The sequence below is a fragment of the Desmodus rotundus genome, chromosome 9 (assembly GCF_022682495.2).
Source record: "Desmodus rotundus isolate HL8 chromosome 9, HLdesRot8A.1, whole genome shotgun sequence".
NCBI lineage: Eukaryota > Metazoa > Chordata > Mammalia > Chiroptera > Phyllostomidae > Desmodus > Desmodus rotundus.
The window spans coordinates 57,294,433-57,316,503 of NC_071395.1; the positions used below are offsets into that span (position 1 = coordinate 57,294,433).

At 55.4% G+C, this 22,071-nt stretch overlaps 1 protein-coding gene across 3 annotated transcripts in view; it reads right to left on the reverse strand.

Annotated features, from left to right (window-relative positions):
- ADAMTS2 (ADAM metallopeptidase with thrombospondin type 1 motif 2) overlaps positions 1 to 22,071 on the reverse strand; it is a 294,714-nt gene that overhangs the window by 94,371 nt on the left and 178,272 nt on the right. For all 3 annotated transcript variants that reach the window (XM_053910547.2, XM_053910546.2, XM_053910545.1), the window contains exon 5: positions 14,710 to 14,793. In XM_053910547.2, the coding sequence (XP_053766522.1) occupies positions 14,710 to 14,793 (84 nt within the window). The remainder of the gene's footprint in view (positions 1 to 14,709; positions 14,794 to 22,071) is intronic.

Consider the following 22,071-nt stretch of genomic DNA (forward strand, 5'->3'; position numbering starts at 1 on the left):
TGTGACAGCAGCTGAGACAAGGTGAGCCACGAGATGGCAGGCAGCTGAGGGCAGGGGCAGCTGCCTCACCTGCAGGCTCCCTCTGGGACAAACAGTCGCTGGCAGGACACAGGTCCTCATGGGCTGCAGGACAGCATCCTTGCCACACCACAGGGTCCCCTCACCCCAGTGTGAGGTGTGCTGGAGAACCGGGGGCACACTCAGGGCAGAGCCACGGCCTATTTACACTTGAGCCTGGGTCCTGCCCACATGGAGCAGAGCAACTTGAACACCAGGAGGCGGGTCACTGGGGCCACCTTCGAGGTTGCCCCCCACAGGTGTGCATCTCATTTATGGGTCAAGGGATTCCTCCTTGTGAAAGTTGTGTTTCTATCACGTGCGGCTGAGAGTCCTGCACTTCCTCCTCCATGGATACCATGAGAACCCCAGTCGAGGGCACTGGCTGGCAGACCAATGTAGTGGCTGGTCCAGGGTCCAGCTGATACATTCCACATGAGCTCTGTCCATGTGTTTGGAGGAGGGATCAAAAGTCCAGCCAGAAAGACACACCTGTGTCAGAACCAGGTGAGGGATGGAGCCACAGGTGGCAGCCAGGCTTACGGCAGGGGGAGGGGGGCGAGCAGGTTGGGGACACAGAGAGAGGGGTCCAGTGGGTGGGTCTGTGTGCACTGCTGGGAAGGTACTGCAAACCGGAGTGCCAACAGGGACCAGGCAGGGGCACGGGTCAGTGCGGCAGGTCGGCTGTGAGAAAAGTCTCTCTTTCTCTCTCTCCCTTTTTTCTTTTTCTTTTTGCCAGTTTGGAAGGAATGAGCAACAAAGCAATGTTTTCCTATTATGATCAAGAAAGTGGCGGCGGTAGGAGTGGCAAGGCTGTGACAAACCAAGGAGCCCATGCATCACTGAAAGGTGTTGAGGGTGCCACCTGCTGCTGGCATTTGAGAACAGAGGCCGGAGCTGTTCGACTGCATCCCTCAGGCCTTCCTCTAAATCTGAATTTTAGCAAGAAGCCTACTTATAGGATGTGTTGGCTCAAATTAAAATAAGTTATGTGCATAAAACAAAACACACCTCCCAGGCCACCAGGCTGAGAGCCCTGGCATCAAGGTCCTCAGGAGCACAGCCCTTCTCATGGCCTCCCAGGCTGGACTGACACTGGCTGGTGCCTGCTCTCTCCCAGGCTTGGGGGCTCCCCAAGGTCAGCCCCCTGCTCCCAGCCCCTCTTGCACCCAAATCAACCCCACTGCCACTGCAGGATAATTTATTGAAATACTGCTTTGTGTTCTGTTCTTGCCTCATCTTTGCTTCTCCCATTTTAAGAAGGCAGACTACTCCTTGCATTCTCCAGCCCCACCAGGGTCTGTGCTGCAGGGTCCAGAGCAGAACAGGCTGGGACCATCTCCTGCCTGTGGGTCTGAGGAGGCTCCCTGAGGGGTTGCACCAGGCATGGTGGCCCTGGGGGGCAGATCTCAGAAAGGAATGGCCATGCCCCAGGCCCGGTGGGGGCCTGTGGCCTGGACGGATGAGTGGGGAACATCCTGAGACGTGGAGGAGGAGGTCAGCACGCTGGTGTCCAAGGTGTGGGAGTTGCTCCCACTTATTCCTCTGCCCACTCCCCACCTTTCTCAAGGTCCTGGCCCCTGTGAGATGGGCACAGGAAACCAGGGCCTTGTCCTTGCTGGGTCTGAAGCATTTGAGTGGGGGTGGGGAGCCTGGGGCCACCTGCGGCCAGGCATTGACTTTGTGCCCCACCACAGGTGTAGGGCCCATGAACATTTCAGAAAGAGCCTTCTGGGTCAGGGAGGAGGGAATGGGGCTGTAGGGGGACAATGGCCACCGAGGTGCGTGGGGCCTGCCTGGTGCAACATCAGCAGAGCCCGGCTCTGGTGGAAGGAGAGGAGAATGAGAGGTGTCAGGGCTGGCAGGGGTGGGGGTGGAAGTGTCCCGGCAATGGATCCTGTGTGGGAGGCACAGCATGGGGTACACACATTCTCAGGGCACCTTGGGGTCTGCGGTGCCAGGGACACCGTCATGGGATGGACTTCAGGGGCCCAGCTTGCTTGCGCAGGAATAGCTTGGACATTTTGTTCCAGGGATCTCTCCCACTTTGTGGGGTGCAGCTTATGGGTGGGTGATCAGGCCAGGTGCCCTGCCCAGACCTGCCCAGCCCTGCCCAGAGCTGGCCTGGGTCCCAAGTTAGGCCAGTGAAGCAGAGATTCAAAAGGACAAAACTGGCTGGAGTGGCTTTGCCTCACCAGGTGACAGCCCCCAGACACACACCTGTGAGCTTCTGCATCGCATGCCCCAGGCCTGACCTTTCTTGACTTACTTTACTCACTTCTTGGACACTGCCCCTGGCCCTCCCACATTCCTGAAAGGCTCCTTACAGACAGGGAGTCCAGGTGGAGACCGTGGGTAGCCGGGCAGGCCTGGCACCCAGGGGAAGGTCTAAGCTATGTGGGTCGTTAGACTCTGGTGGGACCTGCCCAGACCGACCTCTTGTCACTCTGCCTTTGACCGTGTGATCCTCACGTGGGCCCCTCTCCGGGCCCCCCTGTTCCATGCCCTTGCCAGGTATCACAGCATGGGAGCAGCGGCTCTCCTCTGAGCCAGGAGAGGAGACTCTTCTACTTCCCCACAGAAATGACAGACAAGCTGAGGGAGCTTCCTGTATGAATTAAGAATGATTCTTACACCCACCTCCCTGTGGCATCTGTGTTGCCCCTGCCCATGGCTGCTGTCTCTTGGCTGCCTGTAGGTCTCTGCGTGGGACTGAGCCTGTCGCCAGCTGTGCGGGGGTGGGGCCCATGTGTGAGCTTGGCAAGCAGGTGGCTGCAGACTCACCACAGACCCCACACACCACCAGAGCATCCCAGAGGGAGCCGAGGCCCCCTTGTCCAGAGCCAACAACAGTGCTTGGGGTATGTGCATGTCCTGGGCTGGGTGCGGCTGTCAGGTCCCTACACCAGGGTCACTGTGAGCTGATGACCAGGCTCTGAGTTTACATCATCATCTAACTTGAATCGTACAACTGTCTTAAGAATCAGGTGTGGTCACTGTCCTATTTTCTGGGTGAGGAACCATGTCTGAGGCAACTGAAATAACTCACCACAAGTCCAAAGGCTGGAAAGGGGTGGAGGTGTGCCACCGCCCAGTTCCAGAGGGACTGGAAGGACAGGGCAGCCCCGAGGCGGCCACATGGTGGCGCTGCTGCCAAGCACAGTGGGGCCAGGGCTGGGCTGGTGGGGGAGGCAGGGGCATGCAGCTCTGAGTCCTGAGGGAACCTGGCAGTGGAGACCTGGAGATGGAGGCGGTCTCTGGGGTCCCACACCCAGTAAGTCAATCAAGAACTTCCCCTAGCTGTCCAGAGGGAGGCTGCAGCCAGTGCTCTCTGACAGTCCATTGCTTGCTCCTGAAGGAGCTGAGTTATTTCTGCTCTTCCCCCCTTACCCCTGGAGACTGAGACAAACTGCAACCTTCCTCTGGACAGCTCCAGGCTGGAGTGGCTCTGCCCGCATGTCCCCAGGCCAGCTGGGCAGGCGACCAGCGCAGCTCACCAGGGCCGGAAGAGAGCACCGGGATGGGAGACTCGCTCCTCCCTTACCTGCTCCGAGTTCTTGGACAAGTTACCTCACTGTCCTGAGCTCCCCACCTGAGGATGGGTGCAACCCCAGGGTACAGCCAGGGGCACAGTGGCTTCCGGCCAGGATGGTCATGGCCTATGAATGTTCCTGGTCCTGTCACTGTCATGACAAGGATGGTAAAGACGGAGATAGGACCCCAGTTCCTGGGGGTGGCAGTGTACCCAAATGGGCTGCCAAAGCTCTGGGGCTCCTGTCCCAGGAGGTTGGCTTCAGTCACAGAAGGCTTTCAATTCCCTGGCCCCAGGTGGCCCTGCTGCAAACCAGCCCCCAGACACTTGGGAAACACGGCAGCCTGCGGGGAGGCAGGACACCCTGGGCTCAGGGAGCAGGGCTCCCCTCCACCTCCGCCCTGCCAACATTTGGGTCCAGCAACTTCTCAGTGTGGGGACAGTCCTGTGCACCATAGGGTGCTAAGCAGCACCCCAGCCTCTACCTATTAAATGGCATTAGCACCCCTTGGCAGGTAGCAAAACTGCTCTCTGTGGGGACCGCTAGCATGGGGGAACACTTGAGGGAGCAAAGGGCAAGGAGCCTGGCGCTCTCTCTCCCTGGCCTGTAGAAGAACTGTGCTGGCCCCTTCCCAGAGCAGCATGGCTCATGGCTCATTCTGGGTGACCATGGCAGGCTGCTGCCTCTGGGAGCCAGAGTCCTGCTGGCCGGGTGGGTATGGTGTGATGAGGCAGGTAGCAATGTTGCCTAAGGGGTGACAGACAGGGCCTGAGCCCATGGGGCCCTGAAGATAGTAACTCATGTGAATCCCTCCTTACTGCCGTCATTGCTAGTGTGTGTTCACTTCACGGGGGACTCAAGGGCTCAGTGACACTGAATAACTTGCTGCAGGTCCCACAGGACCAACACGGCCAGAGGTCACACTCCTTGGGGGGGCAGCCCCAAGCTGGTGGCCTCCTCCCTGCAGCTCCAGCCTCTGAGGAGCTCAGACCTCACCTTCTCAGAGCCCAGAGAGGCCAGAGGTGAGCTCCTTATTTCCCTTTTTGGACTCCGTATCATTAGGGCATGTCCTTGAAACCCTTCCTCCCAGATCCTGCAGCCTATTCCCAGAGAAGTCCAGGCCCAGAGTCTCACAGGACACTCCCAGGGCAGGGGCTGGCCCCCAGGGCACTGGGATGCCTAGAGGCTGGCCACCAGGCTGGGCCCCCATCAAGTTGGGGGCTGGGACCCACATCTAGGGAGATTAGGTGGCTACCCAGGGGTGCTCTGCCACCCCCACAGTGCCCCTCACACAGGTAGAGAAGCACAGGATCAAAGTGGGAGGGTTACGGCTCAGAACTCTCACAGTGACAGGAGGGGGGCGCTGAGCCGTCGGACATTGCGGTTCTTGGCATGCTGAGCCCACATGCCCAGCCTCTCGCCTCTTGCCTTCTACTAGCAGACCCGGATTCCTCAGACCTTCCTCCTCCAACACTGGGAAGTGCCTGAGAGCGCGCCACACCTTGTGTCGACCTGGTATTTCATGTGAAGAAACCTGCTGTTCTTCTTTGATTCTCCCCAGGCCTCTGGTTTCTGTGTGCTTTGATTCTTGTCATCCTGGGAAATATCTGAAGTGAGAGCAGTCCAGTAGCTTCGGTGACTTCTCAGAAAGCCAATGGAAGCCAGTTGCTATGCAACCCTCCTGTGCCAACACTGCTGGCTGAGGACGACGCACTATGAAACAAGATGATCTCTGTTCCACTGCTGGTTTTTAAGGAATGGAGAAAAAAATGTTGTTTTGGGAAAAACTTGAGATAACTCAGAAGCTTCTCATAAGCTGGAAGATAAACATGTCACTCACTGAAGTTCCCAATTTCAGCCCCACTGGAGGGTGCAGGGGGCCTGGGAGGGGCCAGCACAGGCCAGCTGGCCTCTTCCTGTGGTGATTAGGAACCAATCATGGCATCAGAACACCGGGGCCACTTTCTGCCCTCAGTCTGGGTCTCGGCCCCACAGCCCCCAGGATCCCTGGACTTCGGGGATCCTCAGGGGTCACCGTGCAGGCCCCATTCCTCACTGGGCTCCTGGCTGCAACTGCCTTGGTCTCACCAGGCTTGGACTCTTCTGGGGACAGGGCCTCACTTCTTAACAGGGAACGCGGGGCTTCTTGAAGAGTGGCTCCTCCACACTCATCCTCAGAGTCCTCACTGACTGTGCCTCTGGCCCCCAGAGTCCTGCCTGGTGACCCAGCCTAGCCAGGGCACCACCACCCAGCTGTGTGTCTTTCCTGGGGTCCCCACTCTGAACCGGCCTTCTTTGCTGTGGCTTCACAGGTGCATGCACCCCACTCCCAGGAGCAGGCAGGCCCTGGGCTCCGTCTAGCCGGGCCTGAGCTGCAGGCTGCTTGGGACACGCCTCCTCCTGCTTCCCATGAGGCACATTTCTTGGAGACCAGGAGACAGGGCCTTGCCCATGGGCTATGTGAGTGGGGTCTCTGGCTGGTGGACACAAACTGTCACTGTCCACGACAACATGTGCAGAAAGGAGAAACGTTTCGCAATGTGTTGGAGTGACTTTAGGTCTATGGGATTTAACAATAAAAAGTAAAGGCTGGTATTTTCGCATATCCTGGTTTGTGTCACACTTCCCTTTCCTAATAATTCCTTTAAAATGCATTGGGCAGAAGCACTGGTCGGCGATGCACCACTGACACAGGTGCTCCGTGTGCAGCTCAGGCCTTCGGCTCTCACAGCCACCTCTGTGGACTGTCACTTCTTGGGCTGTCTGATCACCCCAGACAGTGGGACAGCCTCTCCTTCCCCCGGACGTTGCTCCTGAGCCCTGCAGCCCAGCCCAGAGCCACGGCTAGGCTCCCCGTGTAGTTCCAGGGGATGTTGGAACAGCAGGCAGGGCCTCCATTTGGCCCCTTCAGGTCCAGCCCCCTCCTAACTCGACTACCCCTGCCTGCACTTCTGCAGCCCGCCCTCCTCAAGGAAACTGAGACTCACACTCAGGACTACACTTCCCCTTCACGGCCCAATGACTGAAAAGGTGAGCAGAGCCTCAGGCTGGCCGTGTCATGTTCTGGAATCTCCTGGGACAAGGCAGCTCTGGTGGGAGCCAGATTTCCCCAGGGACCTAGTACGGCCTAAGGAGGCCTGATGTGGGACCTGGGCTTCCAGGGGCAGGTGGTCAGGAGAAGGAGGGCAGAGCGGGAATGAGCTTTGCTGCAGGAGACTGGTCAGCCTGGCTGGACCCCCAGGGCAGCCCCGGGGCCAGGCTGAGGAGACTGGGGCTGGCAGGTGGGCTGCAACACCCCACGTCTTGGTAAATCCTCTGCTCTGACCCCTCCAAGGCCATGAGCAGAGGCCAGGGCCAGGGTGCTGAGCCCTGCCTGGGGGGCAGGGGGCACTATCTGGATTCAACTGTGAAGCATGAGTCCAGCCCTGTCCTCCCTGCCAGGCTCTTGCATCACAGATTCCCAAACCCCTCCTACTGGGAAGGCAGGGAGGTGAGGTTTTGGTCCCCTTGTATCCTCATGGTTTTGGTCCTGGTCTTGCTGAAGCTGTCCCATTGCCCAAGTGCCCTGGGCTGCCGGCCTTGCTGGCAGAGTCTCCAGGCAGTCCCCTGCCTGTGTGTGTCCCCATACTGTTCCCATGCCCTTGCTGTCCCTGAGGAGAGTGGGCTGCGGCCCACGCCTGTTCCCCTCCCTCCCCACTCACCGACAGGTAACCTAGGTGGTACCAACATGGCCCTCCAAAAGCAGAGTCTTCCCCATGGGGGGGCACAGGAGGCACAGTGCCCAACTGGCCATGGCCGGGAGGCATGTGCCGGCCCACCTGGGTGATGCAGCCTCACGCTGACCAAGTGCTTCACCCCAGTGTCCCCCCGGCACGCAGAGGCCGGAGTCCCCAGGCCTGGCCACAGGAAAGGTAAGACAGTGCGTGAAGAGCAGGAGAACACAGACCCTCCAAACTCGTTCCCAGCCCACCCCCTGAGGTGCCAAGAGAAAGTATGAAGCCCCTTCCTGTGTCTCCCTTCAAGTCAGCAATAAAACGTCAGACAGGACGGAGCCCCGTGGTGTGCCACTGCATCAGGCTGTCTTGTCCAGTTGATCAGGGTTATCTGAACCCAACCACTTCAAAATGATTTTTTAAAAGTGTAAGCTATTTTTCATAGTTAAGAATACACTGTTTTATTATAAAAAGAAGCATGCTTATCGTGATAAATTAAGAAAAGTCAACAAAGAAGAAAATGAAAGTCCATGGCCTATCACCTACTGTTTTATTTTAGTGTGCCCTTTCCAGGCCCTCCTGTAAGTCTATGTGTATGTACAATTGAGATTGTACCGTAACTTGTATCCTTTTTTTTGATATATTTATTGATTATGCTATTACAGTTGTCCCTTTTCCGCCCCTTCACTCCACTCCATCCTGCCCACCCCCTCCCTCCCACATTCTCCCCCTATAGTTCATGTCCATGGGTCATACTTATATCCTTTTCAAAAGCACATGAACAACTCACCATATTCCGGAACCCTTCCCATTACCCTTCGCATACCTGAAATGGGCCCTACTGGCCGCTGACACTCACCCACAGGGATGCACAGTGCCGACCCAGCCAGACCCCACTCCCAGTTGATCACACTTAGAAGTGGGTCCAGGACCGCTGACTTGTGCTAAGACTTCATCCACAGCTCTGGTAACTGCTTCAGGACAGTCACGGAAATGGAGGCCATCAGGAAGGGCCCTGAAGGCAGTGATAACTATTGTCACGTTTCCTGCTAGAGATGGGTACACATCCACCCTCCTGCCGGAGCACGCACCACCTCACTCACCCAGACCAGCAGCAAGTCCGCTTCTTCATCCTACACAGCGGATGCTGTGTGATGCTCAGTGCTCTTATTTCTGTGATTAGTAGCAGTTAAATATTTTCCCTTCTGTTACCTGTTCATTTCCATTGCCAATTCTGTTTTTGCTGTAATTTAGAAGAGTTCTTCATATATTAGGATATTTTTGCCACATTGCAAATATTTTTCCTGTTTATGGTTTGTCTTTTAATTGTGTTTTTTGACATCAGTTTTGTATTTTAAGTATTCAAATATATATGTATCTCTCCTTTACAATTCCTCCTACTGTAGTTATGCTCAGGAAGCCCTTGACAATCAGTACATTTTTCTTGATTTATATGATTTAAATAATGTTTTATTGGCTTACATTTATATGACATATTTAATTTATTATATATGAAATTTATATATCATATATCTATCTATAACCCTTAACTGTGTTATTTATATTTATCACATGTTAAGCTACTTACATCAGGGGCATTTCAAGAGCTATGTATTTTATTCAATTAATCTGTTATACATGCACAAATATAGTATGATTTTAAATATTTTCACTTTACGAGATGTTTGAAGGAAATCCCTTTTTATTTGATTGGCTCTCAAGGCTTTCTCAACCATCCTGTTTCTAGATGAACCTTAGAATCATTTAATCAAATTCCCAATTATTAATCTGGGAAAAATCCACATCTCTACTCAGTCTTCCCATAAGGCACAGCGCATGTCCCTTCATTTACATTTATTTTTTCCCTGTCGTTAACAATGTGCAATTGTCTTCCCATTGGCCCTGTGTTGTCTTGTTAGGACAATTCCAGGTATTTTATATTTTGTTACTATTGTGAGGGGAACTTTCCTCTACTTATTCTCCCTGCTACCAGAGTGTTGTGGGTTCACAGAGAAATTACTAATTTTTGTATAATTGTCTTTCATTTGGCCATGCTGCTGAAGTCCTTTATTATAAGCTTTATAATGGATTCCTTATAATTCCTTTGGGTTTTCCAGGCACATATTTACGAGCAAACACTTCTAATTTTATAGGCTCTTTTCCAGCATTGGTTTCGTGTCATTTGACTTCGTCTGGAATTTCCAGGACCTCGGTCACCAAGTCATGTGCTTCTTCTTGGTGCCAGTGTTACCATGATTGCACCCAGGGCAGCTTTTCCCTCAGCAAGTTCTGCAGGACTCTGAGGAGCTCTGTGTCCGACCCAGGTCTCAGGGCTTCCCCACCACTTGTCCAGAGTAAAGTCTGAGAAATTTGCTGTCAGTGGTCCTGTTTCGCTTTGTCTTGCAGGCATTTCTCAGAGTTACCTGACCATGGAACCCCTCTGTTTTCCTGTGTAAACATCTATGGACACCTTAAGAATTAGCTATGCCCAACACGTTTAGAGACACTGGATTCTTTTTCTGCCTTTAAAAAATTTGGGTTGTCATGTTACCATTTATTACTAGTTTTCAGATTAAAAAAAAAAAAACCCAAAACAAGAGATCCCTTCTCAGCCTCTTGCTCTGAGCCAGCCTGCTGTGTCCAGGGCTCTTCCTCTGCGCTATGCCTGCCCCACTCTTGCTCCCTGGACATGGCTCGCTTCCCCGTGCCCCTTGGCTTCAAAAGCAGCACTGACCTTCCCTCCAGCTGTAGACCCCAGTGCCAGCCTCTCCTTGGCCACCTGCTGGGATGTACCAGGCACTGTGAACTCAGCCAGTGTAGCTGAATCCACTGCCTTCTCCCTCACTTCTCCTGGCAGCACCATCCACTCTGCGTCCTGAGGCAGGGATGCAGGGCCTCTCCACCATCAACCACTTAGCACCCAAGTGCTCCTGGTTGGGCCCCTGAAGCGCCCTTCCGTCTGTCCTCCTGTCCCTGTGCCCGTGGTCTCTGCACAGCCCCCACAGCCTCCTTCCAGTGGCGGCCACACCCTCCAAAGCCAGAGCCACATGGTAGTTCTATTTTTAGTTTTTTGAGAATTCTCCACACTGTTTTCAATTCCGGCTGCACCAATTGGCAGTCCCACCAACAGTGCTCTTCCCCACATCCTTGCTGTATTATGCTAAGTGAAATTAGTCAGACACAGAAAGACAGATGTTTTGTGCTTTCACTTATATGAGGAATCTAAAAACAAACAGAACCGAACCAGACTCATACAAACAGAGACCAAAGGGACTGTTACCCGGAGGAAGGGGGAATTGGTAAAACGGTAAAAGGGGTGTAGTGAACGATACTGTGATGCATTTTCATGGTGACAGATGATGGCTAGAATTAGCGGGGTGATCACACTGTAAGGTATAAAAATGTTGAATCACTATCTTGTACACCTGAAACTAATATAACTAACATGATATCATATACCAACTGCACTTAAGTTAAAAATGAATAAATAAAAATAAAGTTTAAAAACACTGCTTATCGGATTATACCATCCTCAGACTTGAAACTACCCCAGGGAGCGAAGCAAAGTCCACGGGGTGGGGAATCGGGGCCCCATTTTCTCCTTGCGGCTCCTTCACCAACCCCCAGCCTGCCCCCCCCACCTCATCCCTCCAGTCTGACTCAGCTGCCCTCCCTTCCTCCTGCAGGAGCTGCTGTCTCACCCTGTCCATCTCCTGCTGTGCCTGAACTGACCTTTCACTGCCCTCCTGGGGTGGGAAAGTTACTTCTGCAGGTGCTGCTCTGACCTCCTTGGGAGGGGTTGCCTGCCCCTTTTCCCCCAGGGGAGCTGCTGAACCTCCTGTTAAAATTGCTCCCTTGTCCATACCTCTGCTCTGGAGCAGCCCAAGGTCAGGACACACGTCTGACCCAGCACAGCACAGGGCTCACAGAAGCCCTTCGAGAGGTATTTGTTAGCTGACATTTGTCACAAGGAAACGGATGTGACTGGTTATATGAACAGACTTGCTGAGAGGAAGCCATCCCCACACCTCTAGGACAGACCCTGCTCATCATGGTGGGAGCTTCTCCTTCAGGCCACTGAGTTAGTGCCTTTGTGCCTCGGGGTTCCCACACCTATCTGTAGAAGGGACACAGGTCTGTGCTTTGTCCTGGACACACTGCCCTGGAGTGTAGGAACTGCGCTAGCTACAAAAATAAACTGGGTGGATTTCACATCTGTAAGCATCTGTGTACATTCTGAAACAGTTTACATGGCCTTGTATTATCCTTGCTTAGCCAGTCCTTGCAAATGATTAAGACTGCACTGGCAAGGAGATGATCCGACTTTCTATTCAGAGGGAATTGTAAGATAACTTTGAAAACAGTGAAGAACTTGAGTTCCCTCTGTGGTTATGGGACTCACTGGGAAGTTTTCTAGGTTTCTCTCGAGTCCACTTTGAAATATCCCCACGTCCCCAGGAAAGCCTCGATCTCTCAGGATCTCCGCCTCAGAGTCCCTGATATCCTCACCCCGGGTTTGACTGTCCTCCCCGAATGTCAGCCTGTGACCACAGTTAAGGAAAAAGAACCGCAAGGAGAACCAGCTCTGGGAGGGACAAGTGACCATGGAGAGGGCCAGGAGTAGCTCAGATAATGAAGCTCTGGCTGAGTGACTGATACTGAGAGGGAGACAGACAGCTGGGGGCCAAAGCTCTGTCAGCACTGCTGAGCAATGAGCCATGCACAACTTCCGGATTTTTCTTTTCAATCAATGTGGGGCAACCTGGGGGAAATGCAATCTGCCCCTGGTGCCCAGAGCGGTTCTTCTCTCTCTGTACCCCAGGACCCGAAGTTTCCCATTCTTTGTCTCCAGTGGCAGAAAGAGGTACCCACAGCTCATTCTGAAGGCCTGAGAATTCCTCAGACATGGGGGTCCTGGTGGAGGAGTCCCAGGCTGGGACTGGAAGGAGTGAAAGGACCAGACCTGGGGAGAAGGAGGAGTAAGAGGGAAGAGGGAACATGTTGATGGCTACTCCACTGGGGACGGGGAAAAGCCCAAAGGACATTCTTTCCAAAGGCCACTGCCTGTAAACGGAGGCTGGACTGGGCGGCCGGGCTAGGCCTGCCCTGGCGGCCCTTCCCTAGGTCTGTGTGCTTAGTGTATCACCATGGCCTGGACACAGGACCAAGCCCCTGCACAGCTCCCCAGCCTTCCACCTGTGGGGGAAGATGTGCACCAGCCACCCCCGCGAGCCCCCAGTGGGCTGCACAGTGAGTGGGGAGAAGGCCCACATGGGGCTCTTGCCTGCAGCCCTGTGCCCAAGTGCCGCCGCTCCTGCTTCTGCCCACAGAAGTCCCTGGTGTCACCGCAGAAGGACACACCTTTGTGTCTGGTGTCCTCTCTCTTGCTTCCAGATCACACATGCATGAGGTTTGCCTTTTCTGAGGCTCTCTTCTTGACCAATTCTATTGTTTCTTTCTAGTTTCTAGTGTATTGATTTCTGCTTTTTCTGGATGTTTTCCTTGGTTCCTCTGTCCTAGGCTGCGGTTTGGTCTGTGGGGCTGTGCTCGGATTCACTGTGCTGCCTGCTGGGTGACCTTGAGGTCCTGCTCCCTGGCTCCTCTTGGGAAGCACCTGCGCTCTGACTCCTGTTCGAGAGGCGCCGTGCTCCTCAGCCCTCCAAACACTCGGCTGCAGCGCTCACTGTCTTCCTGAGAGCTGGTTTTGGTTTTCAAGGGAGTTGGACCTTCAACTGACACAGCCCTCTCCTGCCCCTGGCTTTGGGGTGCTGAGTCAGAGAACAGAGACGGGCCAGCATGTGCTCTAAAACATTCACCCCAATTTTCTTTAGGACCTAAAGGGCTTGTGTCATTTCTGAGCGTCCTATGATCCCTCAAAATGAAAGCACAGCTTCTTTCTGTGGGCCAAGGAAGAAATTATGTTACCACTAATTTAACTTTATTCCTGATATCATTCAAAACTTGTATGCCTGTTAATATGTAACGTGAGAAAGGCTTGGGTTTCCACCAGCTCCTGCTTATTCTGTGACCTGGCAAACCCTATGCTCTTCGAGCATCTGCGAGGGTCGGCCTCTGGCTGGGGCTGCCCCCTCCCTCAGAGACACACTTTCCAGAGCGAGCACAGGGGGTTGAGGTCCCCGTTCCTGGGAGTCACTGCGCCAAATGAGCCCTTCATAGCCATTTTGATACTGCGGCCCTGTAAGCTGTGGGCAGCGGAATTTTGTCACATAATGACCACACCTGAGGGGCTTGATTTTATTACGATTTGATTTTCAGCACACCGATGAGGTGGACCATGGACGCTAGAATTCAGGTGTGAGGGTTGGAAGCCCAACCTCCCAGGAATCAAATGTCTCTGGCCGCTGGTCCATGCTGAGCACGGGCTGCACTGCGCTAAGCCACGGTGCCCCCGTGAAGTGGGGATTGGCGCTGTGCCCTCCCCATTGGTTCTGGCATCGAGTGAGGTACATGTGTCAGTTCCTCTGAGCTGCTTGGCACAGGCACGCGCTCAGTCCCAGCTAGCGGGCACCTCGGGCATCTTCTTCCCTCACGTCTCTCCTCGCCAGGTACCCCCTTCTCCTCCACCTCCCATCATGGGGTAGGAGCTCTCTCTTCCTCTGTTCCGGTGAACAAAATGTGCACTGACCTGTGCTCGTTGCTGGGAGAGGTGGATCCAAGTTTGATGGTGGGAGGAGGTGGGGAGAGCAAGATGCCCTGGTGGGGTTGGAGGCTGTGCTGTTGGGGAGGAGGTAGGCACGGGATAAAGACATGGGCAGGAGTTGAAGTGAGCATGTGTAATGGTATTCCAGATGTTCTGACAGCTGGGGCCTTGCTGACCCTGGAGGAACTGCCCTCCCAGGGTGAGCCACATCCTAGAAACAGTGAGCAGCTCACTGTGGAGCGTGCTTCTGAGATATAAACCAAGCCATCCGGAGTCCAGCCTCAACAGCTCCTTCCTCAGCATCTCACACTCCCTGCCCTGACCAGTCCCGGGGCCTGGCACCAGCCCCATAGCCCACAGCCTGTCGAAACTGTCCAGAGTGGCCAGTCCACTCCTGCTTACCCACGGCCCCCTGCAGAGACCACAGTAAGGCTCTCTCACCTGTGCCCCCTCCTTCCATTTGTCCCCTGACCAGTCCCGGTGTTTCCCCACAGGGCCCAGTGTGGCCAGATCTGTGAGGAATGAACTGGGTTTCCCACAGCAGTAACTGCTGGATCTGTCAGCCTCACCACACCAGCATAATAACAAAGCCCACATTTGAAAACAAGGGGTGCCAGTGGAGTAGGAAGGTGGGGGTGGCTTACAAGTTTGCTGTGTCTTGCAGGAAGCATGGGAGGGGCAGAGGCAGGGCTGTTTGGGCAGATGCAGACCCCTTTAGAGCACCCCAGTGCCTGGGATCACTCACCTTCCCGTGGTTCAGCAGGATTATCCGCACCAGCACCACATTGATGTGGGCCCCCAAGGACTCGTCGTGGTAGATTTCATTGACCTGAAAGGCGACCAGGAAGATGTCTTCAGCAGGATTCTCAGGCCCAAAGACGAGCCCTGGCTTTCTTTGCCAATGACATCACCACCTGCCCAGCCCCCACACTCATCCCTCATCCCCACAGTTTGCACCAGGCATCACCTCCACTGGCAGCCCAGCCCTTCCCTTCTCCGTGCTACCTGCCTGACAGCCACCACTGCTGTGGGACAATGGCCACCCCTCCTTGGCACCCCCCTGCCAGCTCGGGCACTCTCCACCCGGAGTCTGGCCTTGGACACTGCCCTTCTCTTGGCACCAGCTCCTAACTGCACGTAGCCTTTCCTTCAAGAGTGACCCGAGGCTGACCACTCCAGAGGCAGGGACAGAGCTGGCACCACCAGTGGCAGAAATCACTCCACAGTCACCCATACTTGTTACTGTTTGGAAGGGGGTCTGCGCAGACCCAGCACCAGATCTGACTGAGTGTGTTGGTGAAGAAGGGACATCACCCAGTCACAGAGGTGCTTTCCATGCTCTGTTGGCACTGCAGCTCATGTCATTGGCTTCCTTTGTAATTTACCACTGGCTTAGTCTCACGTATTTTATTTTTTGCATTGAAGAACATTATTCTGAGCAGGTGTTCATGGGCTTCACCAGATGCCAAAGGGGGTCACGACACAAGAAAGGGGAGGGTCCCCATTCCCCACAGCATAGCCAGCACGGCCTTGTGCAAATGCCAGCCAGGTTATCCACAAGTTCAGCTGACACAGACTCCGCAGCACATACTCTCAGGGCTCTGCCTGGGGTGGCCCCTCGCTGCCACCTCCTGCACTGGCTAAGCAAACCTCTGCTCCAGGCAGCCTGACCTCCAGTCGCTCCCTCTCTGAAGGGCCTCCCAGGTCTGATGTACTCCTCAGCGAGCACTGGGTCCATTGTTCTCCAGGTCTATGTGTCCCCCACAACAGTGAGCTGCAGTCCCATATACCTGCGTGTCCCCAGCAGCTCCCAGCCGGTGCTCATAACCCTGAAAGAATCCACCCACTCAGGCTGTCACTGAGTAGGGGAATAAACTGTCTGCACCCCTGGCTGCATGCACTCTGAGCTGCTGATGGTGCCCTGTGAGGGCAGAGCCACCCCGCCGTCTCAGGCCAGCGCCGCACCCGCTCCCAACCCCAACTTGCACAGTCTCTGTCTGAGCAATGGTAACAGCTACCTATACATAGTAGAAAGACCCTTCGGGAAATCTGAGGGTTAACAAGGAAAATCACGTATTGACAGATCAAATTCTGTTCTGGCCCCACCCCAGGGAAGGGGCGGCTGATTGTCAAACCCACTCACGCCTTAGCTTTCTCTCTGTGAAACGAGGTGGCAGTCCCCACTGCACAGAACTGCTGAGGACTGACTCTGCACCCATGTGAGAAGAGATGTGGTGAAAATGGTAAAATGCCCTACTTGTCACTGCCCTCGGTCAGGCTGCCACAGGCCCTGAGGTCTCAGGGGCAGGGTGCACACCCCTAAAACACCGGCGATCTGGCCCAGCTTTGAGGGTCAAACTAGATATTTTAGTCCACAGCAAGACAATAGCCCTAAAGCCCAGTTTTTCTTAAGAGAGCAAGGGGTTTTTTGTCTTCAAAGTAGTCACTTTATCTATTACCAGTAAAACTGGCCAATTTGGCTCCCAGAGCTTGACTGAAAGTCACGAGAGCAGAAATAAAGAAGGCAGTGGCACAGGGAGGGTACAGCAGGAGGGGTGGGAAGGGGGATGGGAGAGGCTGGGGATGGCGAAAAAACTGGCCTTGATCTTTGAGGATATGACGGCAGGGAGAGCTTGAACTGCTGCTCCCGCTGGGGGACTGGCTCACATTTCAGGGTGGCTTCAGAGAGCAGCGATGAGGGCACAAGAAGCTTCAGACGCAAGAGGCCTGCAAGGGTAGCCAAGCTTCCAGCTATGTCAGGGTGGGAGGTGATCCAGGGACAGTGAGCAGGATGGCTGGGGACAGAGCTGGGTCTCAGAGAGCCCTAGGGTACTGGCCAGCAGGAGGGGAGTCTGCAGCACAGAGAACAAACTCTGAGGGACCCAAACCATAGGTCTGCAGCCTGGAGGGCCACTGCCCAGACCAGGCTGGAATAGACGTGTGCAGGGGGGCTGCACCATGCATGCATCCCTATGCAGAGGGAGGAGGGAAAAGTGATGAACAGCCCTACTATGGACTGAACTATGTCCCCAGATTCATATGTTGAAGCCCTGACCACCAGTGTAATGGTGGGAGGTGATCAGGGTTAGATGAGGCCATGAGGGTGGGGATCCCCTGGTGGGATTAGTGCCCTTATAGGAAGAGATGCCAGAGAGAGTTTTCTCTCTCTCTCTCTCTCCCATGTGAGGATGTGGCAAGAAGGCAGCTGTCTGCAGGCCAGGATGAGAGCCCTCACCAGGAACCAATCAGCTGGACCTCCAGCCTCCACAGTCCATGCTGCAATTGTGTGCTGTTTAAGCCACCTAGCCTATGGTATTTAGTTAGAGTGGCCAGAGCTGACTATGACCAGCACGATGTCAAGCTCAAGTTCTGACCTGAGTCATCCCCATAACAGCTTTCAGATGGGAAAAGCCTAAGCCCCTCTCACGGGCCAGGGCACACTTTTCCTTCTGTGCTGTGGTGAGGGGAACTGCAGTTAGAAGTAAATGAAGTTGGGTTTTCCCCATGTTTGAGCTTTGCTGTGTAAATGTCCATCTCACCATGTACTCACCCCCAGACCAATGACAGACCTGTCCTAGGTTCTAGTGGGACTTCCAAAACTGAGGCACCCTGGCCTCTCTCTCCCAAACCACCCACTGGGGTCCAGAATTGCATGGCCTGGCCCGCAGCAGGCACAGAGCTGTCAGCCTCTCTGCATGCCTGGCATGGTGCTACACTCGGGATTCCGCGGTGAACCAGCATGGAGCTGGCCATCTTCTGGGAGGTGGAAAGGGAAACTCGAAAGAAACACAACCAGCTCCATGGTCATGATGACACTAATGAGGAAAATGTGGGGACCAAAAGGCACATTAATAGGGACTCTGTCCTGTGGGTGTCCTGTGGGAAGGCCCTCTGAGGACATGGCCTTCCACTGCAGAGCTGAGAAATGGAAATGGGTAAGCCCATCAAAGGCAATGGTGCTCCTGCCAGAGGAAGCAGCACGTACAAATGCCCAGGCTCAGGGTGGTGCTGGTGCTGCTGGTGGAGGGGCCAGCGGGGGAGGCGTCCTGGGAGGGTAGGTGGGAGAGGGCCCCTGAGGGCAGTCAGGAGAGGTTTTCAACTCTGCTCAAAGGGCAGCGGCCCACACCAGGGCCTAGAGAGGGACTGCGAGACCTCAGTCTGTAAGGTTATGCTGGCTCCTTTACGGAGAGGGGACTGAATGCTCACTGTAGCAGCTGAGAGGTGGGTGTGTGGGGCTCGGGTGCAGAGGTGAGAGAAAAGAAGGGCAGACAGGAGGAGTAGCTTGGATTGGAATGGGCACTTCCCACACAGCCCTGAGGCCCCCCACAGTGGACTGAGCCCTGCCCCTAGATGACAACGGGAGGCAGTCCTCCTTTGTTCTGTCAGTGGGGCAGGGAGAAAGGTCCTGTGTCATGTCTCAGAGCCACCCCAGAAAACGAGGGGCTTGGGGCCCCTCTACATCCTGACAGCACTCTGAAGCCCATACTGACTGCACCACTCAGAGACACACTGGGGTGGACCCTAGAGCCCCTGCTCACCAACCTTCTGGAAAGCAGGAAGCCTGCCTTGTTACCTGGACGGGACTCAGGGATGAGTGTCCAGAATTACCTCATTTCATGCTCTTGACAGCCCTGTAAGGAGGGGTGGTTAGCCCCACATCAGCGAGGAGAAGCTGAGGCTGCTCCCTTTCCCAGTTCCTGGCCTTGACAGACCCTGTCCATTGGGGTCCAGGGTCCTCCTGGCCCTGCAACTGGGCCTGAGAGTGGCTGCTGTCACCTCAGGTAGGGGTCTTGTGTCCTTGGACACTGGGCAGGTCTGACCCTGACTCCTGACTCAGAGTAGGAGGTGACCAGAACCCCAGGGATGCCCTGCTCGGTTTGAAGCTCCTGGGGGCGGAGGTCCGCATCCTATGGGGCTGGGGTGCGGCCGCCAGGGTCCTGGGAGGAAGGCTGCTGCACCAAGGCCCAGGCTGGGAGGCCCTGTCTGTAAGGCTGCTCAATACTTGCCGGCTCCCATCAGCTGAGCTGGGTGCCCTGACTCTGACCTTGGACATCAGCTGGGCGTTCTGGGCTGCTGAGGAACTAGATAGGCATGTCTATAGTGCCCACAGAAGGCCAGCACGGAGGCCAGGCCACCGGTAAGGCCAACAGCCCAGCCTGCTCTCGAGACTCCCCCTGCCCTGCCACCGTGGACCACTGTAGGAAGGCTTTGCCCCTTTCACACAGGACATGCCTGCCCTGGGGGCAGGCTTCCAGCTGGTATGCTCTGCCCTCGCCCTGTGACACTCATACCTCCCGGTGGTGGCTGGGCTTCAGGATGGCCCTCAATCTCATATGACCTCAGGGGCCTACAGGGTAGGCCAGAGACAGGACCCCCATGGGGACCACTGGCCTGGGCAGAGTGTGGTGTGGCAGAGACCCCACCTGGTGAAGAGATCTCTCTGTGGTGCTGGCTCCCAGCCACTACACAGTGCTGAGCAGAGGGCCCCTCTGCCCTAGTCCTCTGCTGGCTTGAGGAGTGGCCCTGTCTGTCCCCAGGGCCATGCAAGCTTTCCAGGGGTCTGTGAACCTCCCGGTTGCCTCCCTCTCGCCACGGGATGCTGCTCGTATGAAACTGTGAAGCAGGAAGCCTGTGGCGCCCACGTGGGTGTGAGAGCCACTGGGAACAATGGGTGAAATTCCCAGTGAAACAGTCTCATCCTTGATAGGGACTCAGGCACAACATTTCTGCTGAGCAGAATGCCGACAGACATGGCAAAAAGAGCCACCAAAGGCAGAGGGGGGCTTCCCGAGGCTTCCTTCACATCTTCCTGCTCCCTGTACCAGAGCTCACTTCCCAGGTGGGCAGGAGGTGGCAGGCCCCTGACCGCTCACCCCCCACACACCACTCTTCATGACTCAGTCACCACTTGGAGCAGATCTGACCTCTTTCCTCTGCCCGAGACCCTCAAGGGCTCCCCAGCACCCCAGAAGCAGGCCCTTCAGCTCCTTCTGGGCAGGCCTGGCTGGCTTCTCTGTGATCCACTTCCACTACTTTCTTCCAAAAGCCCTCAGCCCCACAGCTCCGCCTTCCTGAAACCTGGCAGCTCTCTGGATGCTTGTGCAAAGGCTCGTGCCTGGAATTCCCTCTTCTCCCCTCTAGCCCCTGGATTCTTAAAATATCTGAAGAGCATTCAAAGAAACAAAGTCCAAGTAATAAATGCATTTCAAAGGAGGGGGCAGTTACTGCCCTGCTTAACCTCCTACCCCTACCCCAAAGCCCTCCCACTGCAACTGGGATAAAGTCAAAACCCAGCTGCTTCTTGTCAGGTGGGCCTGGCCAGACCTGGGCTCCCAGCACAGGGAACCCTCCCTACTCCAGGGCCTTTGCACTTGCTTTGCCCTCTGGCTGTTATGTTTTCCCCCCGCATCACTGTCCCCTGCTCAAAGCACCTAGAACACTCATTGAAGGAGCTGCTCCCAGACTTGACAATTACTTGAAACAGGAGGTACCTCTCCTCCTTGCTCACTGCTGTGTCCTCAGCAGTGTCCAGCACACAGTAGGTGGTCAGTGAAGAGTTTTACATAAATGAAGGAGAGGGTAACTTTGGAGACATGGACCAATAGGAAATGGGCAAAGTGTGTGACAGCAGCAGTCCCCTAAGGCCCTGCAGTGACCTAGACCTCAGGTGAGGGCCCAGTGCCTTGAACCCACCCTGAGGCCTGAGTGCTGGGCAGCTACTCTCCTCAGCCTGGCTGCAACGGGCCGGCAGGCTGGAACAAAGTCCTTGAGCCCGGTCTGAGAAATTGCTCCAAGAATCTTTGAAACCTGGGGGGGAAATGTTCACCGTGGCAGCCCTTCTTTCATGGATGGCGGCCAAGAACTCTCTTGTTTGGGAAAATACGTTGTAATGCACTTTTGCTTATTAAAAGACACGGCCAAGTTTCTGCTCTGGACTAGACACCGAACTGGGACTGGCTCTGTGTGACAATGCAAAGCTGCCCTTCTCTGTGCAAGAGCTCTCTCCTGCCCTGTGCAGCTGTAAGCCCGGTGCCCCAGCCACAGAGCCTGAGCCCAGCCCTGGGTCCCCTCACAAGCAGGGCTTCAGGGAGGCCACAGCCACCTTCCCCTCCCCCACCAGCCTCAGAGCTTGTGGGGTGCAAGCTCCAGCCCTGAGGTGTGATCTCTGACCCGAGTCCAACAGGGCACAGCCATGTCACACAACACGTCACCACAGTGATGTTCATTCCTCCTGTAGTTCATATTCTTCTGCCATTCCGCCACCACTTCCATCCAAGGAGAGAGAGAGGGCTGCACGTATCACCAGGACAGCACCATGGCACCTGGGAAGCCCCAGGGACAGGGACAGGGGAGCAGACGTGCCCTGGTTGACTGAGAAGGGGAGGGGAGGGAGCTGAGCAGAGTGGGAAGTCAGGTCCAGGGTTGTGGCCCCCACCCTTGCTGTGGTTCCCTCATCCCTTTAAGGTCAAACAGATCCAAGGACTATGGGCCCTGCTTCCCACCCGGACCCTAAGCTGAGGCCACACAGCACGAGCAGAATCCACATCCAGAGTGGTGCTAAGAGGAGTGAGACCAGTGAACAGGCCCAGGAGCAGCCTGGCTCCCAGGCCCAGAGGGGTATGTGGGCTCCAGATGCGCCAGCTATATGGGCAGGGCGGATGTTGAAGGCCTGGGACTGGGAGTGGCTGCAGAGTGGACAGATCGTATGGCATTGGACCCGACCTGGACTAGCCAGGGCCCAGTGCACCTGAGCAGCCCAGGTGAAGAGCCTGAAGCCAGACCTGCCCCCCATGACCCCAGCGAAGATGATGAGGAGTCAGGCCAGCCTCCCCATGGCCTCTAGGGTACCAGAGTCCCCAAGTGGTGAGAAAAAAAGGAGAGACCCTGCCCAGCAGGTGTCCACCCAGAAAAGACTGAAGAAGCCAGGCCAGCTCTGACTGCCACCTATGCTCTGCACAGGCGGGAGGCTCCAGGGTGAAGGCTCCCAGGGGTACTCGGGAGCCTCAGGTAGCCCTGCCTGCTGCTCTCTGGCTGGGCCCTGCGGGGACCTCAGCCCTGCTGGGAGTGAGAGCGAGTGGTGAGCACAGTGGCATGGGATCCGTCCTCC